We start from the raw sequence: 25,158 nt of genomic DNA on the forward strand, positions 1-25,158 counted from the left end.
CTTGGAGCATGGAAAGGAAGTTTATATGCAAACTGGATTTAGTGGCAACTCTGGTAGGTGTAGCTCAAAGGTACAGTCAATTTTGGGGAATCCTCCAGACCTTGGTATGGGCCTGGGAGACAGGTCGGTGACAGGTGTCTATGATGATCTCACCCTGGGACTCCAGTTTGGCTTTCACCCTCTTAAGGGCTTCCCCTCAGTTAGCGCTCTCCATCCCTGAGGTTCTCCATCCCTTCCCTCCTCTTTTTGTAGTCGCTCTGCCCAGCAAGCTGGTATTGGGGAGCAAAAATAACCACAGCCGGTTATCCAATAACCTCCCGGCCTGGCGAGCGTGGAGCCTCAGCGCGCATGCGCGTTCTGGCTACGGAAGCCGGAAAGAAGTGTCAGAGGCGGTTGGTTGCTCGGGTTTCTGCTTGCGGCGGCGTTGGCGACGCTGCTGGCTTTGGCAGCATGAACCCTCTGTGAGGCGCAGGCTTCGCGGCGCGGGGGGCGGGGGAAGAGGAGGACGCCTCTGTGAAGTTCTCCGCCATGAACCTGAGGGGCCTTTTTCAGGACTTCAACCCGAGGTGAGGCGGTTACGTTGGCGGTGCCAGGCGGGGGCTTGGATTCGGGCAGCGGCTGGGAGAGGCGAGGTGGCCGCGGTGCTGGAGCCTGAGGACCCCGGCACCGGCCCGAGGCTCCTCACGGCTGCCAGCTGCTCTCGGAAAGCTGTTGTCGGCCTCTTAGTCCGTCCATCCACTTCTTCCTCCCGCACCAACTGGAACCAACCGGCCGTGGCCCAAGTTGCCCAGCTTGGAGCGGTGTCCTCCTGGAGGGAAGCCCATTGCTCTCCACTCGTCCTCTCTATCGTATTCCAACTTCTCTGTCTCGATTTCTCTTTTTCCTCACCTCACCGCTCTGCCTGCCTGTCCCCATTCTCTGTGCTAGAGCCATTTCTCTTGACCCTGACAACACCCCACCCCCCCACCCCCGGCCACCTTCCCAGATGTTTCCTCTAGTTCCAGCTCTTGGAGTTTTCCTTGGATTTATGCCTGTCTGCCGTTACTTTGCTTATTTATCGAACAGATATCTGAGATACTGAATTTTTAGAGTCGTTGCCAGGGTATTGTAAATCTTACATAATTCCTTTGGGGGATGAACCTGATCGTTTCCATACGCATTTTCTTAGCCTTTGTTGTAAGTTTATTCGCAAGAAGTCGGTATTGCTCTGCTTATTTCCAAGACTTGAAATCCGTAGTGGGCAGTGCAGAGAAAACACTGGCTAAAGTCTAAATCTCTGTCCGTTCACTTGCCAAACTGTTGTAAAACTGTTCTCTCTGCGAGGTGTGAGCTTCCAAAACAGAAACCACTTCCTGATTGTCCCCTTCCACAGTACTTCCCACCCACCCACCCCATCTGTCATATAGTAAGTACTTAGAAAACGTCTTTGGAAGTAAACTGAGTCAAGACCTAGATTGGAGACGAGGCCATAGGTAACCAAGTGATTCTTTGTTCCTCTTTAATAAGCTGTGAGGTGAGTTCACTTCACTGATCTCTTTAGTCCATTACTGTGTAAAAGGAGGATCGAAGACAGGCATTCAAGGAAGCTAGTCTTGTCAGTCCCAGCCTCCAGTGCAGGGATAGACGATTGGATGTATCGTGCATTCCTGAACTTTTCTAGCCCAGCAAGATCACTTTCTTGGCTGTTTGTTGGACATGAAAGGAACTAAAGAGAGAGGGAGAGGGTACTATTTGGAGTGCAGTCTTCTTTAAATTCTAAAACCACTGCTAGAGACTGGGTGCTCTCATTTGTCTTTGTGTTCATATTCTGACCTTGATCTGTGGATGTCACTGTTGACCTCGAAGTTATTCTGCAGAGAGGAGTTCATTTAGAATAACTATACTGGAATTTTTTCCTCTGCTGCTCCTAGGACAACTTGGGGATGGCACTGAAGCTGGGCACATCTTGTATATTTTCTAGAAAGAGAAATAAAAGCTGAATAGTTTTATGTCCTTGGGCAACTCACTTATCTGTCAGTTTTATCTATAGAATGAGTATAATTGTTCACAAGGCTATTGCGCCTGAATTAATGGCTGATTCCAGTGTTACAAATAGAAAGTTCTGTGACTTGTTTATTAGGGATCAGCTAGGCCAGAAGCTGCAAGGGGCTGTTTCAAGTTACCTGAGAGCTGTGAAAGCAGTAGTGCGCCACTGACAACCATTTTTTTTCCTTAAGCATTTTTTCCTCCCAATACAAGTCTAAAAATGATAATGAAATGCTTTGAAGAGATTTATAATAATCATTAATACACTTATTAGTGCTTGAATTCTAAATGGAGTACAATGCATCTCTCCCTGAAATAACTTAAAAGGTCTCCTGTAGGCCACCATTGTCCTGATTCAGTGTTATTAGTGGGAAGGAATAGTATTACCTTAAAGATGTTCCAAGAATACAATGATGAGTTTGATATTAACAGGTTAGATTTTCTTAGATAGTGGTGTTTTATGTATTATGGTTGATCTAGTTTTTAACATTGTGTTTTAATCTTCTCCATGCTGACAAAAGCCTTTCAGACACCTGGAGAGCAAACTGAGGGGCGGACCTCAGATCTTTGTGCTGCTGTCTTTGTCTCTATTCTGAACCAATTTGTGCATGTTCCTCTTACTCCCGGGCTTCATCATACCTACTTATTTAATAGGGACTTAGGTAACTTCTATTTACCATTGAAATCTCTACTCACTTGGTAGTTGCTGAAAGAAGTTGTCCTAGTTTCCCCAACCCCAATCTCTGTGGAATAACATAGTCCCCTGTTTAGAGCACTTATCTGTGCCCTTGCATGTGTCCTTTTGTTTATTTAATATTTTTCTCCCCTACTGAAATTTAAACCATGTAGGACCAAACCTGTGACTTCTATTACTGTTGTTTCTATGATATAACAGCTGGCTCTGTAAGTATTTGCAAAATGAATGGTAACTCAACAGAGCTTGTAGGAACAGTCTAGAACTGCTTTGTTCAATGACTGCTTTCCTTCTCGTTGTATGGACTATTTTCCTTTTATGTCCCTTCAGAGTGCAACTATTCCATTGATGAGATGGGAAGGACTTTGAGAGTAAAGAAGAATGTGCTCTGGAGATTATTTCTGTAGCACAGATATAGCCACTGTTATGGTTTGGTGGTTCCTACCTTGCAAGTCTTGGTCAGCGAAAATTCACTGTGATATTGTCATTTTTCTAGAAATAGTAGTAACACAGAATGATTCAAAAGTGTTTAGCACCCAGCTGTGAAGGGCTAACAGCTGACCCTCTACCTATTTCCCTCTGCCACAGAAGTGGTTGATCATGAACTTTCTTTCCCTAATTGCCTTTTAGTTAAACAAGTTAAAATTCTTGAAACATACTATTTCTACCAAGAATTCTTTTTGACTGCCTGAAGCCTCTAACAGCTTTACAGATTAAACAGACTATTAGAAGTTTACAGAGATGGGAATCTGATTCCAGAATGTCTGTCCCTGGGAGGTACAGATTTGGGTGTATGTGACGTTAAATCGGCAACCTGACTATACCACAAGGCCTCAGGGTTGTCTACTCTTTTGGTAGAGTTGTTATTTGTTAGAGAAGGCCCTTCAGCTCTGCCAGCCAAACAGCATTGAAAGGCTGTGAGAACTCTGCTTGGCCTACTGACTCATCTGTAGTGGGCTCGTGATGGGAGTGCAGTGTATTCCTTGGGTATTCTAGACTGAAACAAAGACTGAAAAATGCCTTTGGGGTGGGGATGGGGCTTCCTTATATGGACATGTAATCCTAATGAACTAAATTATCTTTGCAATCTTCTTGTATACTCCTTATTCTAAAGCTTCTCTTTAATCTTTGTAAGTTGTCTTTTATTTGAAATCAGGAGAAAAAACAATGTGATTGCTGGTGACAGTTCACTAAAGGCCTCTGCAGCCAGCAGATATGCACATGGTGTACAGACATGCATACAGGCAATACATCTATTCATATAAAATAAAGTAGTATGTTTTCAAAAGAATTGTTAAAAAGGAAGGATAGTGTAGTATGATCACTGCACATAATGTGTGCAGTGTTAAAAAATACATGCTGTTGACGTTAGGGTATAGTTCAGTGGTTGAGCTTTTGTCTAACATGCAGGTTTGATTCTCTCTAGCATTGTAAAAACTACATTGTGTTAGTTACTCCAAATAATCCTTAAACTTTTAGAAGTTGGCCACTGATCTGTCATTATGAGCGTACTGTCAGTACTGATAACAAATTACTGTAGGGATGACTGCATATCCATTGGTGGGCGTATAAAGCCACTGATAGAATATTGCCTTGACTTTTACTGATTAATAGTTGTTAATAATAGCAATGACTTATGAGCATCCACCATGTGTCAACACATTTTTGGCACTTTATTTTTCATTATCCTTACTCTTTACAATAGCCCTACATATCAGATATCAGCCTCATTTTATTTGATTTTCTAATTTTAATACTTTTTTTTTGTTTTGTGTATGTCTGGGTGCACATATGGCACAGTGTGCATATGGAGGTCAGAGGATAGCTTGCAGAAGTCAGTTCTCTTCTTCCAGCATGTTGGTCTTGGGGATTAAATTCAAGTCAGGCCAGTGGCAAGTGCCTCTGCCTATTGATTAATCTCTCTGGCCCCAGCCAGTTTCATTTTAGAGAGTCTGGACTTCTCTAAAGTCAGACAGGCAGTTGTGAAGTAAATCGAGATTCTAATCTAGGTCAAGTTCCTTCTGAAGCTTTTTGCTCTACCCTACATGTCCTTCCTTCTATGACAGTATGTTCAGTATACTGAGGGGCCATTTTGGCTAGTGTTTTTTCAACTTGGCATCAGCTAGAGTCATTTGGAAGAGGGAACCTAAATTGAGAAAATGTGTGCCACCCCCACAAGTTTGGTCTGTGGACAAGCCTGTGGGGGCATTTTCTTGATTAACAATTGATAGAAGAGGGTTCACCACTTCTAAGCTGGTGGTCCTGGGTTCTGAAAGAAAGCAGGCTGAGCAAACCTTGAGGCTTAAGCCAGTAAGAAGCTCCCCTCCATGGCCTCTGCATCAGCTCCTGCCTCCAGGTTCTTTCTCTGCTTGAATTCCTGCCCTGACTTCCCTAAGTGATGGACTGTTACCGGGAAGTGTAAAATAAAAATCCTTTCCTCTCCAAGTTACTTTTGTTCATGATGTTTTAGTACAGCAATTGAACACTAAGACAGGGACCTTTTATTTAGGAGTTGTAAAATGATTATACAAAGCAGACCTTATATTGGTGTTTTTATATTCAAATGTTATCATTCAAAGAAGTTGGGAAAATAAAATATACCCATTCCACTGCTTAGAACCCTTGTTAATATTCTAGAATGGCCTTTGGAGTCAGTTTTATAAATCACTTAAGAAAATCTATCTCAGTGCATTATAATAATCATTTTTGAACCAAAATAGTGACACCTAGTTTGATCATATATCTTATTCACTAAATTTGGCACTGGTTTAATTTTGGCAGTTTCCAAAACTCACATCCACTCTCAGCAAAGATTTGGCACTATTTATATAGTCGAAATAATGTATGTCAGGCTCTTAAGGCACTTCTGAGAGGCATGTTCTAAAAATGATTTGAGCAATCATAGTGGAATTAATGCTTTACCTTCAATGGGAATCGTCAAAGGATGTAAATTCCATTTACATGTATAATTTCTGATTGTTAAAATATTGCCATTACTTGATAACTTACATAGTTTTTATTGACTGTGATTTCTTTGAGGGTCAGGATTTTGAGGCACTGAGGAAATGTGCTGCATGTGTATATGTTGAGCATAAACTGGCATAAACCATTGGAAAATTCTATCGTAGGAAGGAAGCAGAGTATTGGAGGAGTATTGGTTTCTTAGGACACGAGAAATTAAATTTACCAATATTATGCTATGACTTTCTGATTGTTTTTCCCAGTGATGAGTCATAAGTATATAAGGTGACCAAAATTTTCAGATAAAGGTCTCGTACTGAATTTAGGAGTAGATGGTGTGTGACTGATAATATATGATCAGTCATATCTAATGGTTAAACCATGATTCAGTAGTCAGGAAAATTATTACCAAGTGAGATTTTTACAACTTGTCTCTTCAGTAATACTACAGAAACAATATATAAAATATATTATTTGCACAATATTTCACTTGCTTTTATCTTAAAGAATCAATGCATAACAAATCAGATGAGATAAATAGGCTATAAAGAATTTGAGTGTCCATAATAGTTTGTCAGTTAGAGCCAGTCTCTCACATCATAAACATAAATATGTTACCTAGAGTATGGTGTGTGTGTGTGTGTGTGTGTGTGTGTGTGTGTGTGTTGGGAGGTAGCTTACTTGCATCTATTTATACCTGTATTCATACTCTAGTTAACCCAGGAGATTTCACTGGAGAAACCCAGTGGGTCTAAAGGGTCCAGTTGCATTCTTTTAGTTTTCAGAAAACAGTTTTTAAAATTTTATACTTAGAGTAAGCTCTTTGGTGTCTGTTCATGAGCCTGAGCATTAAACTCCTTATACATTTCAGAAAGGTATCTTTTAAAAAGTATTATTTTTATTTTATCAGTATGAGTATCTTGTTTAATCTATGTACCATATGCATGCAATACCCACAGAGGACAGAAGAGGGTATTGGATCCCCTGGAATTGGAGTTCTAGAACTCTAGAACTCTAAAGCTGTTGTCATGTGGGTACTGGGAACCAAAGGTTAATCCTCTGTAAGAACAGAAAGTGCTCTTAACTGCTGGGCCATTTTGTAGCCCTTTAAATTAAAATTTGATGGCATTTAGAAGTAACTTGAGAGATTATTAGGGTACCACATGCTTGCGTTTAAAAATGCCAGCTTCAGAAGTAGGACACTTGGGTACAAAACTAATTTAATACTTCATGTGACGAGTTGGGAAGAACAGTAAGTACATTGATACAACAGTGACTGAGTGAAGGAAAGCACACTGGTGTGACTGATTTTAAAGCTATTGTATGCCTGGCATACTTCGTTTAGAAGACAACCAACGGACAATACTGATTATTTGTATTATGTTCTTTGGCAAGCATTATCTTGAAAATGCTAGACATTTCTAGGAAAAACTACTCATAATACTTTTTTTTAAATGGTAAACTCTGAATTTTTATAGGAAAATGAGATTTTTATCAAAAGCTTGTAAACACTACCATTGGCGTGGACTAGCTCTCAGCATTTAAACCACTGCAAAATAGGGCTGTTCATATTCAGCCCTATTTTGCAGTCCTTTATTCTCCCTTTTCACATTCTACGTCTTTTCCATGTCATTTCTCTTGAAAATATAACAGTTGTCTTTTTGAAGTCTTGCTTATTTCACATAACAGGGTAATCTAAAATTCTATCAATTTTCTTGCAAATGATATAGTTTTATTTTTCATTGTGCTAAAATAATACTGCATTGAGTATATATTCTACATTTTCTTTCTCCATTAATTCCCTTGATGGGTACCTTAGCTGATCCATAATCTTGCTATTGTGAATACTGACTGCCACAATAAACTTTTCCTTCAACTATCTTATTAAAAGCTGACTTATATTATTTTAATTTTATACTTCATAGTACAGTTGGATCATATGGTTAGTTCTATTTTTAAATATACTAATTTCCATAGTGGCTGGTCTCATACATTCCCAATAGCAGTAAATAAGATCCCACTCACTGCCTCCTAGCCAATATTTATTTTTATTTGTTTGAATTTGTTATGGTTTTCTTGATGATAACCATTCTGTCTGGGATGAGATAAAATCTCAATGTAGTTTTGATTTGCTTTTCCCCTTTATCATGTATTCATTGACTGCTTGTATTTTCTCATTTGAAATTATTGGTTCAGTTTATTGGTTAATATATTAATTTACTTGTGTACTCTTTACATTTTGAGGTTTTTAAATGTTCTGGATGTTAATATCAGGTGAATAACTGGCAGATATTTTCTCACATTTTGTAGACTCTCTGTTCACTTAGTTATATAACTTTTTTTTTACTGTGAAAATGCTTTTAAATTTACTGCAATCTTATTTTTCTCTCCTTGTTCTAACTACCTAGACTATTGGGTCACCACTTCTGACTACGTCTTGAACTGTTCCATATGTTTTCCTTTAGTAGTCTCAAAGTTTCCGATCTTTTGTTGAGGACTCAGCTGTTTGAAGTTTATTTTTGTACAGAATGAGAGATAAAGCTGTAGTTTCAGTTTTCTCCATGTGCCTATCCAGTTTTCCTAGCAGCATTTAACAGGCTGTCTTCTATCCTGTTCATGTAATCAGATGATTTTTGACAAAGATGTCAAATACATTAGTTACATGTGGTTCTGTGATGCCATTTGAAGTGAGGTACTGTGATATTTCCAGCATTGTTAATATTACCCAGATTTACTTTGTGTATTTAGGGCCTTTCTGTTTCATATAAATGTTAGGATTCTTTTGTCTCTATTTCTGTGAGAAATGTCATTGGAATTTTTTGGGGAAATTGAGCATTGAATCTGGAAATTACTTTTGATAGCGTGACCATTTTGACAATAGGAAATCTACCAATTCATAAACATCAGAGATCTTTGGATCTTCTGGTGTCTTCCATAGTTTCTATTATATTATGTTTGGCACAATGGTACCCCAAAGATATCCATGTCCTAATTCTAGGCTCCTGGAATATATGGTATGACAAAAGAGACTTCATGGATATATTTAAACTTACAGTATTAATTTCTGTTATTAATGTGAAAAAATGCCACAGGCTTATTTCTCAGTTCTATCTACCAAAACGCTAGGAATAGCATGTACTATTTGGATCCTTTGTTTTGAGTCTGACATTGTTAAAATCAAATCATCTGAAGGCTCTGGGCTATTAGTCAATTTCTAAAGTAATTTTGGCTGTTGTGAAAATTTAGGTCCCTGTACAGAAAAACATTGCAAAAATGATTCTGATAATAAAAACATAGAATGTATTTTCTTGAAATTATAGGACTTAAGTTGCCCTATTTGCTGTCTGTCAGCCAAAACTCATTCTTAGGTTTCAGAGGCTACTTCCATTCTGTGGCTTATTTTTCCTTCTTTTCCTTCAAATCCAGCAGTAAGAAATGGCAGAATGAACTCTTACATCTGGAATGTGTCTAATATTTCCCCCCTTTGCCATATCTCTTTGATTTTTTTCTTCCTGGTTTAAAATTAATTAATTGGTGTGTGTGTGTGTGTGTGTGTGTGTGTGTGTGTGTGTGTGTGCGCGCGCGCGTTTTCAGGTATGTGGCTTACATATCAAAGTCAGAAGACAGCATTCAGCAGTTAGTTCTCACCTTCCACCTTGCTGAGGCAGGATCTCTCTTCTTTCTAATACTATACGGGATATTTAGACTAGCTGGCCTGGGAAATTCGGCTGAGTCCCCTGTCTCCACCTCCCATCTCTCTGTAAAATTGCTGGGATTACAGATTTGCCCCACTACATCAGGTTGTAAGGCTTGTTTGTATTCCTGCTTTAACTCATTGAATCATTTCCCCAACCCATTCCTGTTATGCTTTTAGGAAGTCACATGGTCACCTTAAGCCTACCTGAAAAATTCAGGGCAGTCTCCCTATTTTAAGGTTACCTGATTAAGAGCCTTAATTCTGTTTGGAAGTTTCCTAACACTAGGAAACTTTTGTATAACTAAAGAACAAAAATCTTGGAACACTCTGGAATTAGAATAGGGATATTAGTCAGGGGTTGGGCTTAGTGCTTAAGTATTTAACTATCATGTATGAGGCCCTGGAGTCAGTCCTTGGCACTGTAACAACAGGAAAGGGAATGATTAGCCTGATTTAAGTGAACCCAATCTAATCATATGAATTCTGAAAAAAAATCCTGGTATTGGGAGAAATATGGTAGAAATAGAAGTTTAAAAAATGAATAATGAGAAATTTTCAATATGCTTTTGTTGGCTTCAAGATACAGGAACCTATGATCAAGGACTAAAGATATACCTGTAGTATTTAAGGACAGTCCCCAACTAACAACACAGAAACAGAGACCTTAGTTGCGCTTGGGTCTTCCAACACCTGGAATGAATGAGCTTGTAAACAGATTTTACTTAGAATTTCCTGATGATAAACAACTTGACTTTGCGGCTGAGCAGATTTCATGAATTCACGGAGAAGGAAGCAGCAATCACAGGGCAAGAACGGGTCTGCATGCGGTCCTCTGTATATACACTATAGCTTTCAGTTTAGTAATTTTATGGGTCTCTTGACTGTGGGAAGAAGTAAATCTCTAATTCTTGTGCCTTTTCTTGCAGCTCCTTTATTTTTCTTTTGGCTTGGCTTGTCCAGCCTCAGTATGATGGTTTTTTGTTTTATTATATTTTATTTTGTTATGTTTTGATATCATTCCTAGAAGCCTGTTCTTTTCTAATAAGAGATAGAAAGGGATGGATCCAGGTGGGAGGGGATGTGGGGAGAAATTTGGAGGTGGGGGGAACTCTAATCAGATTATATTGTATGAGAAAAGAATCTATATTTAATAAAAGGGGGGAAACAAACATGATTTTGGTCTGCTGAGATTCTAAAATCCAATTATGACCATTTGTCATAGAGAACTGTGAGACAGTTGATACTGTAAAAGATAATAATGAAGTCACTCCAGCATTCTTTTGGATAATATACCTGTTTGGTATACCCGTCTCCATCTTTTTGCTTTTAATTTATCTAACTTTATACTTACATGGGTTTCTGTTTTAACTTTGCTTATTGTTTGTGGCTTTCACATCATGCATCCTGATTCTTTTCATCTCCCCGTCCTTTGGTATCCTCCCTCTGCCCTTGAACAGCCCCCCCCCCATAAGATAAAATTTAAGAGAAAAGAAAAAAGAGAAAAACTATCATCAGGAAGCTGTAGTGTTACACAGTGACTCCCAGAATATATACCCTTCAGCCCATACATCTTTACTTGCAAATGTTCAGTGCAAAGTCATTGGTCTGATTCAAAGCCTCTGGTTTCTGCTATACTATTCATACTGGGCCCTCACTTGGACTCCTCTTAGGTATCCTGTTGTCCTGTGTCATAAGATTCTGCAGCTTTGGCTCTGCAGGAACGGCCCCTTCAAGTGCTCCTGCAGATAATACATGGGGTGAATGGTGGAGTGGGCTAATACATAGTGTTGGTTCTGTGTCTGGTGGTTGCACCGTTAGTCAGCCCTTCAGCTCTCACCGATCCTTAGCACCAGGTGAGCTCTATCACTGCTCCACCTAGTTCACCCTATGCAGCAAGGAGCAAGGGCTGGGGCTGGTTCTCCTGCTTTCAAGTCCTCTGGGCTAGCTCACCCACACCTACACAACCAGGGCCAGCTCTACTCTGTTGCACAGGTGCAGGAGCCACTCTCCTGAGTACTACAGCCAGTGAGGGGCAGGGACAGCTCTCCCACTCTCATGACCTCAGAGCCAGCTCTCCTGCCTGCCACAGATGGTGAAGGGGGTGGGGTGGAAGACCATTTCTCCCTCACTGGTCACCCCACCATATGGCAGATGAGGGGTGGGGCTAGGTCTCCCACACTCCTGTTCTCCTGGCAGTTCACCTGAGCCAAGTCAACAGGGTCAGCTCTGCTATGCTGTCCAGGTAAGGTACAGGGCCCACTTCCCTGAGTGATGCAGCTAGGGGGCTAGGAGGAGGAGGGTGTAAGCAGAGACTGCTTGTTTGTTTCCCAGCCACTCGAATGATCACACAGAAACTATATTAATTACAACACTGTTTGGTCAATGATTCAGGCATATTTCTAGCTATCTCTTATATCTTGAATTAACTCATTTCTATTAATCATCTATCCGCTTGAGGCTGTGGCTTACTGGTAAGGATCCAGTGTCTGTCTCCTTTGGCAGCTACATGGTACCTCCCTAACTCTGCCTACCCTCTCTCTCTCTCTCTCTCTCTCTCTCTCTCTCTCTCTCTCTCTTTCTCTCTCTCTGTGTGTATATATATATAAAAATTCCCACCTGGCTTTGCTCTGCTAAGCCCTAGACTAAAGCAGCTTTATTCACTAACCAATAAAAGTAACACATATACAAAAGGACATCCCACATCAGGAGGTCATCTTTCCCTCAGCACCACATAGCAGATGAGGGTTGGGGCCAGATCTCCCACACTCATATTCTCTGCTGCTCACTCCCCACCCTCTGCTTCCTTCACTCCCCCCACCCTTGTCATCAGGGTCAACTCTATTTTACTGCTAAGGCAAGATGTAGGACCTGTTCTCTGGAGTGCTGCAGCAGGTAACAGGCAGGGCCAATTCTCCCTAGTGTTGCAGCCATTGAGTGACATGACCAAATATCCTCTTGGCCTTTGGTGCCATCTGTCTATCTATCTATCCACCCATCCATCTATCTAGGTTTTTTGAAACAGAGTTTCTCTGTATAGCAGTCCTGGAACTCAACTCTGTGGACCAGGCTGGCCTCACTTAAAGAGATCCACCTGTCTTCCTGCTACAGCCTACAAACTACCTCCTGTCAGTAAACCCTGGCAATGCTGCTTTTGTCCTCTTTGTTACTTTTCCTAGTTCCTTCTGTTCTTCACTGCCTGTTGCCAAACTGTTGTATATTTTGTTCAGTTCCTTTTTTTATGCTGGGGAGATAATTTTTAAATTTGATTAGCTATGTTGATTATACTAAATAATGGGTTTCTTTATGGCATTTTCACATGTATATTATGCATTTTTTTAAAACTCATATTCACTCGCCATTGGCCCTTCCTGTTCATTTCCCACCCCCACAGATCTTCCGCATTTTCATGTCTTTATTTATTTTAGTGTGCCACTGGGTTTCATTAGGGTCACTTACAGACTCCTGGGGGAGGGATTATTTTCAGAAACATAGACTCCTTATCAGTGACTATGCCACTGAAGGAAGTATCTTTCCTTTCCCCAGGGGCCACTAACTACCTGTAGTCAGCAAATGGTGGGGCCTCACGAGGTACTGGGGACAGGAAAGGTAAATCTTAGTCCTGTTTTTATATCAAGGCTAGAAGTAGATGTGCTTGACAATGTAATATCATATTATTTCGAAGACATCTACCAAAGTCTTTTCTATTTGTGACATGAGTATGTGTATATATAGATGTATCTGTAATTTACTCAGGCATTTAAAGTAATATATATTATTTTAAATATGTGCGCCATATGAATATGACAGATAACTGCTTTTTTTCCTTTTGTGTGTTTTTTGTTTGTTTTAAATATTTTTTATTTATGCATATGTGTATGTGTGTATGAAGGAATGCCACTAGTGTGGTTCTGCCTGTCTGGTCCACGGGAGTTGGAGTAATAGGCATTTGTGACCCATCTCCTGTCCATGCTGAGAAGTAAACTCAGGTCCTCTACAAAAGCAAGTAGTACTCTTAACTGCTGAGCCATCTCTGTAGCCCCCTTTGTTTTGTGTTTAAGATAGGGTTTCATGGGAGCTGGAGAAATGGCTCAGTGGTTAAGAGCACTGCCTGTTCTTCCAAAGGTCCTGTGTTCAATTCCCAGCAACCACATGGTGGCTCACAACCATCCGTAAGGAGATCTGGTGCCCTCTTCTGGCCTGCAGGCACATATGCAGACAGAATACTGACAATACTGTATACATAATAAATAAATAAATCTTTTTTAAAAAAAGATAGGATTCCATGATATTTTGCAGGCTGGCTTGGAACTCACTATTTAGGCCAAGATGATCTGGAAGTCACAATGTTCCTCCTGCCTCAGCTACCTAAATGCTGGGATCACAGGTCTGAACCACCATACTTGGCTATTTTTATTTTTATCAGGACATTAATGTCCAAAGGGATACCTTTATGAGAATAGAATCAAATAGTCAATGACAGAGCTTGACTTTCCCCCACTCTCCATGTTGTGGTAAAACTAGCTCCTTCTGTTTGGCATGCTTCCTCATCTAATTTGTTTGTCTGTCTAACAAACCTCCAGTTACCTCTGAAGTTCGGTGGTCACCATGTCTCTTCTTCCTACTACCTCAGCCAGATCCCATACTTTCTTTTTCTAGCCGCCTTCTCACCATTTACACAAATATTACACTGCATCTTAATCATGCCTTTCTGTATACAGATTCTATCAGAAATTCTTTGGAAGCAGGAGACTTAATTACCTGCTTTTGTTTTCTTGTCCCCAACACAATGTCTTCTACATAGAACTTTTAAATAAATAATTGTTGAATTAGTGATTTTTAAATGTGTTATTTATTTTTATTTTATGTGTATGAGTATTTCGCCTGCATGTATGTATGTGCTCCCTGTGTGTGCAGGGCTTCAGAGGCCAGAAGAAGAGGTTGTACCCCCGGAACTGGAGATATAGATAGCAGTTAGCTGTCTTTTAAGTATTGGGAACTGAATTTGTGTCCTCTGGAAAAGCAGCCAATGGTCTTAACTATTGAACCATCTCTGCATCCCTGAATTAATGACTTTATGAACTGAAATATGTCTCTAATTCTCTTCATTATCAGCTGTTTATTAAAATGAGTTCTTTTTATCATTTTTCTTTTCTTCTAGTAAATTCCTCATTTATGCCTGTCTGCTGCTGTTCTCTGTGCTACTGGCCCTTCGTTTGGATGGAATCATTCAGTGGAGCTACTGGGCTGTCTTTGCTCCAATATGGTTGTGGAAGTTAATGGTCATTGTTGGAGCATCAGTAGGAACCGGAGTTTGGGCACGAAATCCTCAATATCGGTAATACTGCTTTATAAAACTCACTGGTCTATATCTTGAGAGAACAAAATCTTGGCGGTTCTCACCAAAGATGCCGTAAGGACAATTTCTTCCGATTCAAAGTTTTGTGAGTAGTGCAGTCCAGCAAACATGCTTGTTATTATAAAAAAAATGTGTTAGTTTGGATGGTTTAGTGCCTAGATAGCCCAAAGATCCCAAATACAGAAATGTTATACCATAGCTGATTAAGAAACACAGAAATACTCTGTGTGTCTTCTCCAGTTTATTTTTAGATCTAGGGTTCATTTTCTCCTACTCTTCTAGTCCTGGAGTAAACTGGTAATGATGTCAGAGAGTGAGCTTGGTCCAAAGGCCATGAGTCCCTCAGATAGGAACTAGGGAATGAGATAAATTGAGAGTCAGGTGTTAAGAAAGGAGGCAGAGCTTTGGGGGGTCATGGAAGTGGAGGAAGCCTGGTGTGTCTGGATTCTATGGGAGCCTCTCCCTTTCCTTTTTCAGAGAAAAGAGAGGCAAGGGGAAGAAGTAGCGAGTGAGAGCATGAAGAAAAATGCAAAAGTTTCTGATAGAACAGCTAGGGAGGTAGACAGAGAGGCAAAGAGCTGCTTAAGGGAAAAAGGATAGAAGAAAGCCACTTCAGCTTTAAAGGTTCTTGATTATCAACTCTTTAAAAAAGCTAGGGACAAAAGCAAGTGGTGGTGGTGCATGTCTTTAATCACTCGGGAGGCCAAGGAAGGCAGATCTCTGAGTTGGAGGCTAGCCTGGTCTACAGAGTGAGTTCCAGGGTGGCCAGGGCTACACAGAAAAACCCTGTCTTGAAAAACAAAGAAACAAAAAAAGCTGTAGTTTAGACTGTGTGAAATGCATATCCTATAGGTATGTAGGACTTCTAAAGCTACACACTAAGAATCTTAGCAAATGAAGCATGTTCTTGTGTGAATGTTTCTTTTTTGTTTTGAGAATATAATATAATTTTTCAAGATTTTGTTTTTGTTTTTTGAGACAATTGTTTCACTGTGTAGCCCTGGCTGTCTTGGAACTCATTTTGTAGACCAGGCTGGCCTCAAACTCACAGAAATCCACCTGCCTCTGCCTTCCAAGTGCTGGGATTAAAGGTATGTGCCTCCACCGTGCAGCTATTTTGTATTTTTAATCATGTGCCTGTGTGAATGTGTGTCCCATGTGTGAGGGTACCAATGAAGGCCAGAAAAGGGTGATAGATGCCTAGGGCTGAGTTATGGGTGGTTGTGAGTGCTGGGGACTGAACTTCAGTCTTCTGGGAGAATAATTATAGGTGGTTGTGAGCCACCCATTGTGAGTGCTGGGGACTGAACTTCAGTCTTCTGGGAGAATAATTATAGGTGGTTGTGAGCCACCCATTGTGAGTGCTGGGGACTGAACTTCAGTCTTCTGGGAGAATAATAAGCACTCTTAACCATTGCACCATCTTTGTATATTTATCTCTTTTATGACAAAAATTTCACATCTCTATTATATGTTTCTCAAAAATAAATTAACTAATTGATACCTAAAAGTTATATGCCCCCTTTCTCTGTTTTGATATTTTCAAGTAAGGAAAGTAAAGAAGTTGTGTTTGTGGCTGGCTAGATGTATGTTATGCACAGGTACAGTCATCCCCTGTGACCATTAATCAGTAGTATGCCAGTGAGTTGTACAGGAATTACCTGCAACCTTCTTTCTTTTCTCTTTGTCCTAATTTCTAGAATACTTATCACCGATAGGACAAATGTGTCAGTAATGGTTATCTGTACTTTGAATGGAATTTTAGGCCTCTCAAATGCATTATATTTTCAATTTTAATTTATTAAAAGTTAATGTTTATACAGTTAATTGAACTTTGAGCACAACTTTAACTTTTTATTTTACAGTATATTATACTGGAATAAAGATTAATAAAAGAATTTTATTACTTTTTATTTGTGTTTTAAAGTAGCACCTAAGAAAATTGGTATATCTTCTTGAATTTAAACTATACCTGCAGATAAAACTAAAGTAATATTTATAGTATTACATGAAATATGGTGTGTATTGTTTTTAACTCAATGGAAAGGATCGTGAGACTTAAGAGATATCAGAACTTTTTTTACAACAGAAGTAGCTAATAGAATAATCTTGGAAGTGTCTCTTTATAGTTGAATTTAAAGTTATGAACATAAGTGGTTATGGAGATTTGAAAGATTGTCTATTAAAGATAGGTTCAAGTTAGCTCTCTATGTCATCTCCTCTGTGCTTTTTAATATTTAAAAGTTGAAAATCAGAATGTGAATTGAGTTGGTATTTGCTGTGGATTTTTTTCCTTGTACTGAGGATTCTGAATTGTATTTTTTCTTTCTTCTCTTTTCCTTCCATCCCCTTTTAGAGCAGAAGGAGAAACATGTGTGGAGTTTAAAGCCATGTTGATTGCTGTTGGCATCCATTTGCTCCTGCTGATGTTTGAAGTTCTGGTCTGTGACAGAATTGAAAGAGGAAGTCATTTCTGGCTTCTGGTCTTCATGCCATTGTTCTTTGTTTCCCCGGTATCTGTTGCAGCGTGTGTCTGGGGCTTTAGGCATGACAGGTCACTAGAGGTAAGATTTGTGTATTTAATCATCTTTTAAAATCTTACTCTAATGTCAGTCTCTTACCCTAGGTGAAGAACAGACTAATCCTTAACTCTGATTGTGGTTTACAGAGGAACAAATGTCTTCAGCTTTCTCCTAGCTTTCTATATTATAAGCTACCTGTGTCTATCAGTCTTGTGAAATAACCGAGAGGATTTACAGAGATACAGACACGAGAGCGATTTCAAGGAATGGATCCACATGGCTGTGGAGCTGGTATGAACAGACAGGAAGGCTGGGGACTCAGCAGGAGTTGACACTCCAGATTGGAGGCTGAATTTCTTCCTTTCCAGGAAACCTCAGACATTGCATTTAAAGCCTCCATTTGGATAAGGGTCACTTACCCTACAGTATTGAGAATAGTCACCTTTAAAAACTTGATGCTGTCACAGCAACACTTATCCTAGTATTTAATTAAATAACTGGTACAATAGTTCATCTGAATTGACACATAAAATTTAACTGTCTCACTATCTCATCCCCTATGATGTCACTTCTTAGCTGCCTTCTAGTTGGCTTGTCCCGATATGCCCATATGTTATTTAGTCTTTCAGCAAATTTTTTTCAAGTATCTATATACACAAGCCCTTTAGACCCAAGAAGAGGAGCTATAGAATTAAATAAAATACTAAGACTAATAATAGTGAAAACAGTTGTAGATGATATTTATAGTATTCTTAATCTGGGCCAAGCATTTGCATGGTCACCTCATAAATAGCAGCAGCATAGTAAATATTTACAACAACCTTGTGAGAGAGGTGCGGTTGTTTTCCTGAGAAGGATAGTTAAATGCCAGAGCATTTAACTACAAAGGAACTGAGGACACAAAGCAATGCACTAATAGATTTGGAGGACAGTGGGATGCGTTAGAAATCCTCCCACACATACTTCTCATCTGATATTTCATTTTCTGTGATTTTTAGTTGCTTGACGTCAACTTTGGTCTAAAAATGTAGTATAAAATAAGATGTTTGGGAGAAAAATTAGTGTACAATTAATAAAACCTCAGAGAAAGATATTGGGGTTCAACCTGAAGTTCAGAAAAGCAAAACAGCCAGCCACTGGCTCTTACCTTCTTACCTCTCCTTCAGTCTGAAATGGTGATCCTGCCTCCAGGAATCTCAAAATGAGACTGTGACTGAGAGCTTTCTCCTCCCTTTATAATCCTCTCTAGGGCTGGGATTAAGGGCGTGCAGCACGGTTTCTATGGCAAACTAGTGTTGCTACTAGTGGTGTGTGTCAGCACTGTCTGATCTGTAAGGCTGACCAGTTTGGCTGTTTTACTTTTCTAATACTCAGGTATGCTTTATTCAAATACAAATTAAATGCAACTACAAAAGAGCATATGCATGCTACTTTGATCATAGTATTTTGTTAGAGTTGTTCTGTTTAGTGATTATTGTTGTTAACCTCTTAATTGTTACTAATTTATAGATTAAACTCTTATCATAGGTATGTGCATATTGGGAATAAAACAATATATAAATGGTTTAGTTTAGTCTGCAGTTTCGGATATCCACAGAGAATTGTAGAGAATATCCCCCACAAATAAAGTACAGAGTGTGACTGAACATGTCTTGTTTTAACCTGTGTGGTTAAACGGGAGACTGCAGCTGGTCTGGAAGGAACATATAGAACTGGAGGCTGAACCTAGGGATAGGTTTAAAACAAAATCCCAAGAGAAAGGTATAGTGATAGAGCTAGGTCACAGGAACAGTACCTAGAGTATCAAGAAGGATTTAGTCTTGATGGACAGGGATCTTTCTATTATAGAAGTGTTGAAAAGGCATGGAGTGAATGTGATATACTGTAGAGGGAGAGTACCTTTCTCAGCCCTCATTTACTCTTTTTGTAGTTTTTAAAAACCTTCAGTAAATCCAACCACTTCTTATTTTTTTTGTACTACTCCCCTCTGACTTCTTACCAAAGACTGCTGAAAAAAGTCACCTGATTGATGGACAAAACCATCATAGGTTTATGGTTTGCAGCTTCAGCCAGACATGGATTAGCAGGGCCAGAGCATTATCGACCTCAAAGAATATATACTGATTTGTGGTTAAGAATGGGGAAAGTTGTATTCTCTTTATAGGTAAGGTACAGGTTTGCACATAGTATATTATCACCAAAATATGCACAACACTAAAATTTTATGAGAGGTATAATTAGGAAACAAATATATCACAGTGATTTTTAGAGTTGGAGAGTCAATATGGAAGCAAGGATATAGGTGGTACAGTCCAGTACCCTCTGTCTGTACACATGACCTCTAATTTCCCAGGGGTATTTGAGTCTTTGCCCTTCTTAAAAACCTCCATGTTCTCCATCTTCTCTGTTTTCAGGCCTGTCTCTCCAGAATTTGTTCTAGAAGTTGGCTACACTTATCCCAGAAACTTTGTTTGTGCATCATCCTCTCTCTCTCTCTCTCTCTCTCTCTCTCTCTCTCTCTCTCCTCTCTCTCTCTCTCCTCTCTCTCTCTCTCTCTCTCTCTCCTCTCTCTCTATCCTCTCTCTCTCTCTCCCTCTCTCTCTCCTCTCTCTCTCTCTCTCATCTGAATGAGAAAAAAAAGTTGTCATCTTTTTTTCTTTCTAGTCACAGAGCAGCTCTTCCATATTACTCTGTCTCCAATGCTTTATTCACTGCCTTATTTCTTACTTACTCTGTGCTTGCTGAGCTCTATTCCACATTCACTAGGACCTGGCACAAATGCCTCGAACCAAATAGAGTAGGTTTCTTTCAGTAACTTATCTTTTCAGACCACTGACCACTGTGTGGTGGTACCTTTTGCACTTCAATGACCAAAATATCTCACAGAAACACTTAATCTCTGGCCTCCCTGTGTACCTATGTGAGTGAATCCTCGTGCATACACAAACACACACACACACACACACACACACAGAGAGAGAGAGAGAGAGAGAGAGAGAGAGAGAGAGAGAGAGAGAGAAAATAATTTCTTATAAATATACACTGAAGTGCTCTCATTATCCTAGTGAACTCTGCACCAGGAAAACTGACTGGCACCTGTACCATGCATACTCCTAGCTTGAAATAGTTTGTTTTTCCCCTTATCTTCCACTGTGTTATCTGTATTGGTGCAACAAAATTACAAACAGTATTTTCAGCAGCTGTTAGAATTAAAAGCTGGATTTGGAAGATGTGGGTGAAGAGCTGGTAGAGCGTTCTCTAGAGTAAAAATATGTTTATAGACGAGGACGAAGTCTGTCACCAGATAAAAGCAGCCTGGGGACCTTTCGGTGCAGAGTCATTCATCCATCTTCAAGGGACTAGAACTGTGGAATTGGTTTTTGGAGGGTGAGTGAAAACCTGGGCTAGACTTAGGAAGTCATAATATCAGTAAAGAGGGAATAAGGTTGCCTGGGAGAATGGGCAGAATGTGATGACTGAATATGAGAATGTGGAGACCTCAATAGGCTGCCGTGTTGTCTTACAGTGGTACGAAGGGGAGAGACAGGGTTCAGGAGATGGTGAGCTAAGTTGGGGATCAGTTTAATGACAGGTGCTTTTAAGAGAGCCATGTGACACCTGCACACTGGACCTGTCGTGCAGCAGTAAGGCTAGCTTGCAGGCAGATTTCAGAACCAATCACTAGGCAATATGGTAAGCTGCAGTGTTGCTTAAACTTTCCCCACCCCAGGTGAGGTAAATGAGTGTTTGTGTGATTCACTAGTAGGGATACAGTTTGGAATGCTAGAAATGTAACCTTTTAAGGACTGGAAAGGGAACCCAAGGAGAGATTTCTGAGTACTCACAGGATATCAAGACTGTACAGTAGGATTCTTAAAACTCAGATAGTAGTAAAAAGGAAGATGGATTGGCCAACCATGAAACATTCTCCAAATAGACCAGTAAGATACAGGTACAAATATTCCACCTATTGGTACTGAGGGCCTTTGTGGAGACAGTTTTCTTGTAGGATGGAAGTTGTCAGTTGCTTGGAATGGAGGACGAGACAATAGGGCCTCCTGTACCCATTTCTATCTCAAAAAGCTGGACTGCAGCAGAAAAGGGGATTAGGCTAGGGGTACTGAATCACAGGAGAGATTAACTTACATATATTTGGACATTTGGAGTTTAATTGGGAATTGACAGTATCTTACTTAAGGTTTCTGCTGTGAAGAGACACCATAACCACAGCAGCTCTTATAAGGAAAACATTTAATTGGGGTGGCTACTGTAGTAATAAGGGCGGCGGCGGGGCTGCGTCCCCAACACCCCAGCCGCCTGCCCGGCTAGCTTATGCCCGAAATAACAACACACAAACTGTATTCATTTAAACACTGCTTGGCCCATTCTCTTCTAGGCTAATTCTCACATATTAATTTTGCCCATTTCTAATCATCTGTGTGTAGCACCCCAAGGTGCGCTTACCGGGGAGATTCTAGCCTAGTCCATCCTGGGTCGGAGCTTCATCCCGGGAGCGGGGCATGGCGTCTCTCTCTGAGGCGTCTGCTCTCTAGAGGAGAGCTGTCGAGACTCTGAGCTCACTTCCTCTTCCTCCCAGTATCCTGTTCTGTTTTCTCCTCCCACCTATCCTCTAACCAATAAAATGGGCCAAGGCAGTTCCTTTATTAGCTAATGACCAATGACCTTCCTCCATCAGGCTACCTTACAGTTTTGGGGTTCAATCCATTATCATCATGGCAGAGAGCATGGCAGCATACAGGCAGACATGGTTCTGGAGAAGTAGCTGAGAGTCCTACATCTTACAAGCAACAAGAAGTCAAATGTAATACTGGGTGGTATCCTGAGCATTGACACACTTCCTCCAGCAAGACCATACCCACTCCAACAAAACCACACCTCCCAGTAGTGCCACTCAGATGATGGGACTAGTCACATTCAGGCCACTACAGGCAACTAGTTTCTTACTGGGAAAGGTCAGTAGCATAGTCAGAATTAGATGTAACACCGAATCTGTGAGTGTTAGCTTGAGGTGAGAAGGTCCTCAAAGAGTTGGGAAAGGAGGCATGAAATTTAGGGCAGAGTCCTGGGTAGAAGTAAAAAGAAGTCTGAGGGTGGTTATAAGTACAGATGATTGTCGGTAGGTATGGAAAGGAAGCTGGGAGGAAATCTACTGCAGATTGCCTATTTTTCTTTCTTTTTTTCTAGAAAGGTCATGATCTGGCCAACAGCACTCAGATCTTGAACAGCGAAATGGCCAAGGCACCAGCTGACCATAAGGATTAGACAAAAAGACCTGTGCACAGTTCCCCTAAGCATGATACTTCTGTGCTTTTCTAATGGCAAATAATCAGAAGCAGCACAGTAGTATTAAAGTTTTACCATATTATAATTTGCCTTGCCTGCTAGCATGTTAAACATATAATCACTATGTTAAATGCAACTTGTTTAACTGGTTCTTTTTTTTGTTTTTAGCTAGAAATCCTGTGCTCGGTCAACATTCTTCAGTTTATATTCATTGCCTTAAGACTGGACAAGATCATTCATTGGCCCTGGCTTGTATGTAGCTTTTTAAATCCTTAAACAAACACTTTATTATAAAAGTAATTCATATTTATTGCAGGAGACGTGTAAAAAACAAGCAAGCATGTGAGCAGCAGACTAATGATCACATATAACACCAGTGCTGGGGGCTAACATAGAGGGTTTTATTACCTTGTACATAAGCTCTTGAGGTTACTCTGTATGTAAGATTTTGTATCCTGCTCTTTTGTTTTAATGTAGTGTAAGCATTTGCTCAGATCAAGAAATTGTCATTGTAAATGTGACATTTAAGGCTTCATTGATTCATTAGTTGCATTTATGAAACATCTAGTTGCTGCTAGTACTTTTGATTTCAAAATGTTCCCATATGTATATATATTCTTAAATTTTCTGAATTTTTTTAACTGACACCCTAGTTACATTTATGGGGAAGAGTCTGACCCTTTATTGTATATTTATAATATGTAATAATTAAATCAGCTTAATTACCATATCTATTACCTCAGACATTTATCATGTTTTTGTGCAAGGAGTGTTCAAAATGTTTTTCTCTTTTAGCTGTTTTAAACTATTTAATTATTATCAATCATAATTATCCTGCTAGTCTATAAACATTACAAGAACTTTTTATCTCAAATCTCTGGTGTATTTTTGGCTATAAAAATCCTTGTTTAATATTTTACTGTTTTCTTAGAAAGTATTCTAGGAAAGAGTTACTGAGTTATAAGACAGAAACTTTTAAGAAATTTTTAAAGATTTTTTAAAGATTTTATTACTTTTATGTATATGAGTATTATATGTATGTCAGTATACCATATACCTTTAGTGGTTGAGGAAGCCAGAAGAGAGGGCATATGATTCCCTGGGGTTGGAGCTACAGATGATTGTGAGGCACCATGTGGGTACCATGTGTGCAAGACCAGCAAGCACTCTAATCCACTGAACCATTTCTCCAGCCCCAAGATTGAAACTTTTTAACAGATTCATTAACTATTGATATGTTTAGTTAGTGTATACAATAATGGGGTTAATTTTTACATTTTCATGTGTATATGTTATTCATTGTTGTTTGCCTAAGTTTGTCCCCATTACCCTCTCTTATTCCCCCATCCTGCTAGATCTTTCTCCTCTCCAAACCTATAACCTTTTACTTTTGTGTCATATATACATGTTTAAATCTAAATTCCACATATAAGAGAAAACATGTATTTGCCTTTCCTTTACCATGTTTTACTCTCTCTTGTCCTTAGACCTTAGACTCCTCTTGACCTTAGACTCCTCTTGACCTTAGACTCCTTCCTTCCCAACATATTCCCCATTTTTCTTTTTTTTTTTTTTTGAATTTTCGAGACAGGGTTTCTCCGTAGCTTTTGGTTCCTGTCCTGGAACTAGCTCTTGTAGACCAGGCTGGCCTCGAACTCACAGAGATCCACCTGCCTCTGCCTCCCGAGTGCTGGGATTAAAGGCGTGTGTCACCACTGCCCAGCTCCCATTTTTCTTTTACTTTCCTGCCATGCATGTCATGTCATGTCATTCATTCATACGCGCACACACACACAGACTTTTTTAATAATATGGAGTTGGATTGATGGCTTGGAAATAGCTCCTATTCCAGAGGATCTGTTGCCTTCTGGCCTCCATGGGCACTGCACAAACTTGGTGCACAGACATACATGCAGGTAAAACACCCCACATACATAAAATAAAAGTAAATCTTTTTAAAAAGAAAAGTGTAGGTTGGGTGGATACCTTTTGAGATTATTCATATACATACATTTTATGCTCCTGAGCAGTGAAGTTGTAAGTCATTCTTCTAAACCATGGCTTCAGTTAACACTTGGTTAAAAGTGAGTGTGTGGGTGGAGAAGATAAGATAAACATTGATAAACATCAGAAGATATGCACTAGAGAATACAGTATTGTTTCAAGTAGTAATAATTTAGAAAAGAAGATTGGGCTGTGGCTGTAGCTGTTTGTAATGTTTGCCTACCATGCACAAGGCCCTGGATTCATTCCGATTACTGAGTAAGCCAGGCCAGGTGGCACATGTTTGTAATATTAACACTTGTGAGGTATAGACAGGAGGATAAAAAATTCAAGGTTAGCCTTGGCTACATGCAAGTTCTGGGCCAGCCCATACTACATGAGACTGTATCTCAAGGTGTTATACCAGTGTTTTAAATTTTGAATGGATTGTGTTTTCTTTGGTGCTTAATATATATTTGGTGTGTGTGTGTGTGTGTGTGTGTGTGTGTGTGTGGCCAGCCATCCACTTGTATATGTTAAGAAAAAAGGAATCTTGAATGCTTTCCACAATTAGGTAACAGGAACCTGATTCTTAACCCTGTACTAATCCAAATGA

At 39.8% G+C, this 25,158-nt stretch overlaps 1 protein-coding gene across 1 annotated transcript in view; it reads left to right on the forward strand.

The window, feature by feature from the left end:
* The first annotated feature begins 388 nt into the window (after nucleotides 1-388).
* Nucleotides 389-25,158, forward strand: part of LOC121440461 (transmembrane protein 185A-like) — a 28,488-nt gene continuing 3,718 nt past the window's right edge. The window contains exons 1-4 of the mRNA XM_041641225.1: nucleotides 389-566; nucleotides 14,536-14,712; nucleotides 17,090-17,297; nucleotides 22,728-22,811. Of these exons, the coding sequence (XP_041497159.1) occupies nucleotides 529-566; nucleotides 14,536-14,712; nucleotides 17,090-17,297; nucleotides 22,728-22,811 (507 nt within the window). The 5' untranslated portion in view covers nucleotides 389-528. The remainder of the gene's footprint in view (nucleotides 567-14,535; nucleotides 14,713-17,089; nucleotides 17,298-22,727; nucleotides 22,812-25,158) is intronic.

This window comes from Microtus oregoni, unplaced genomic scaffold, assembly GCF_018167655.1.
Source record: "Microtus oregoni isolate MIOR12 unplaced genomic scaffold, Mior012 000067F_ref0000223, whole genome shotgun sequence".
Classification (NCBI taxonomy): domain Eukaryota; kingdom Metazoa; phylum Chordata; class Mammalia; order Rodentia; family Cricetidae; genus Microtus; species Microtus oregoni.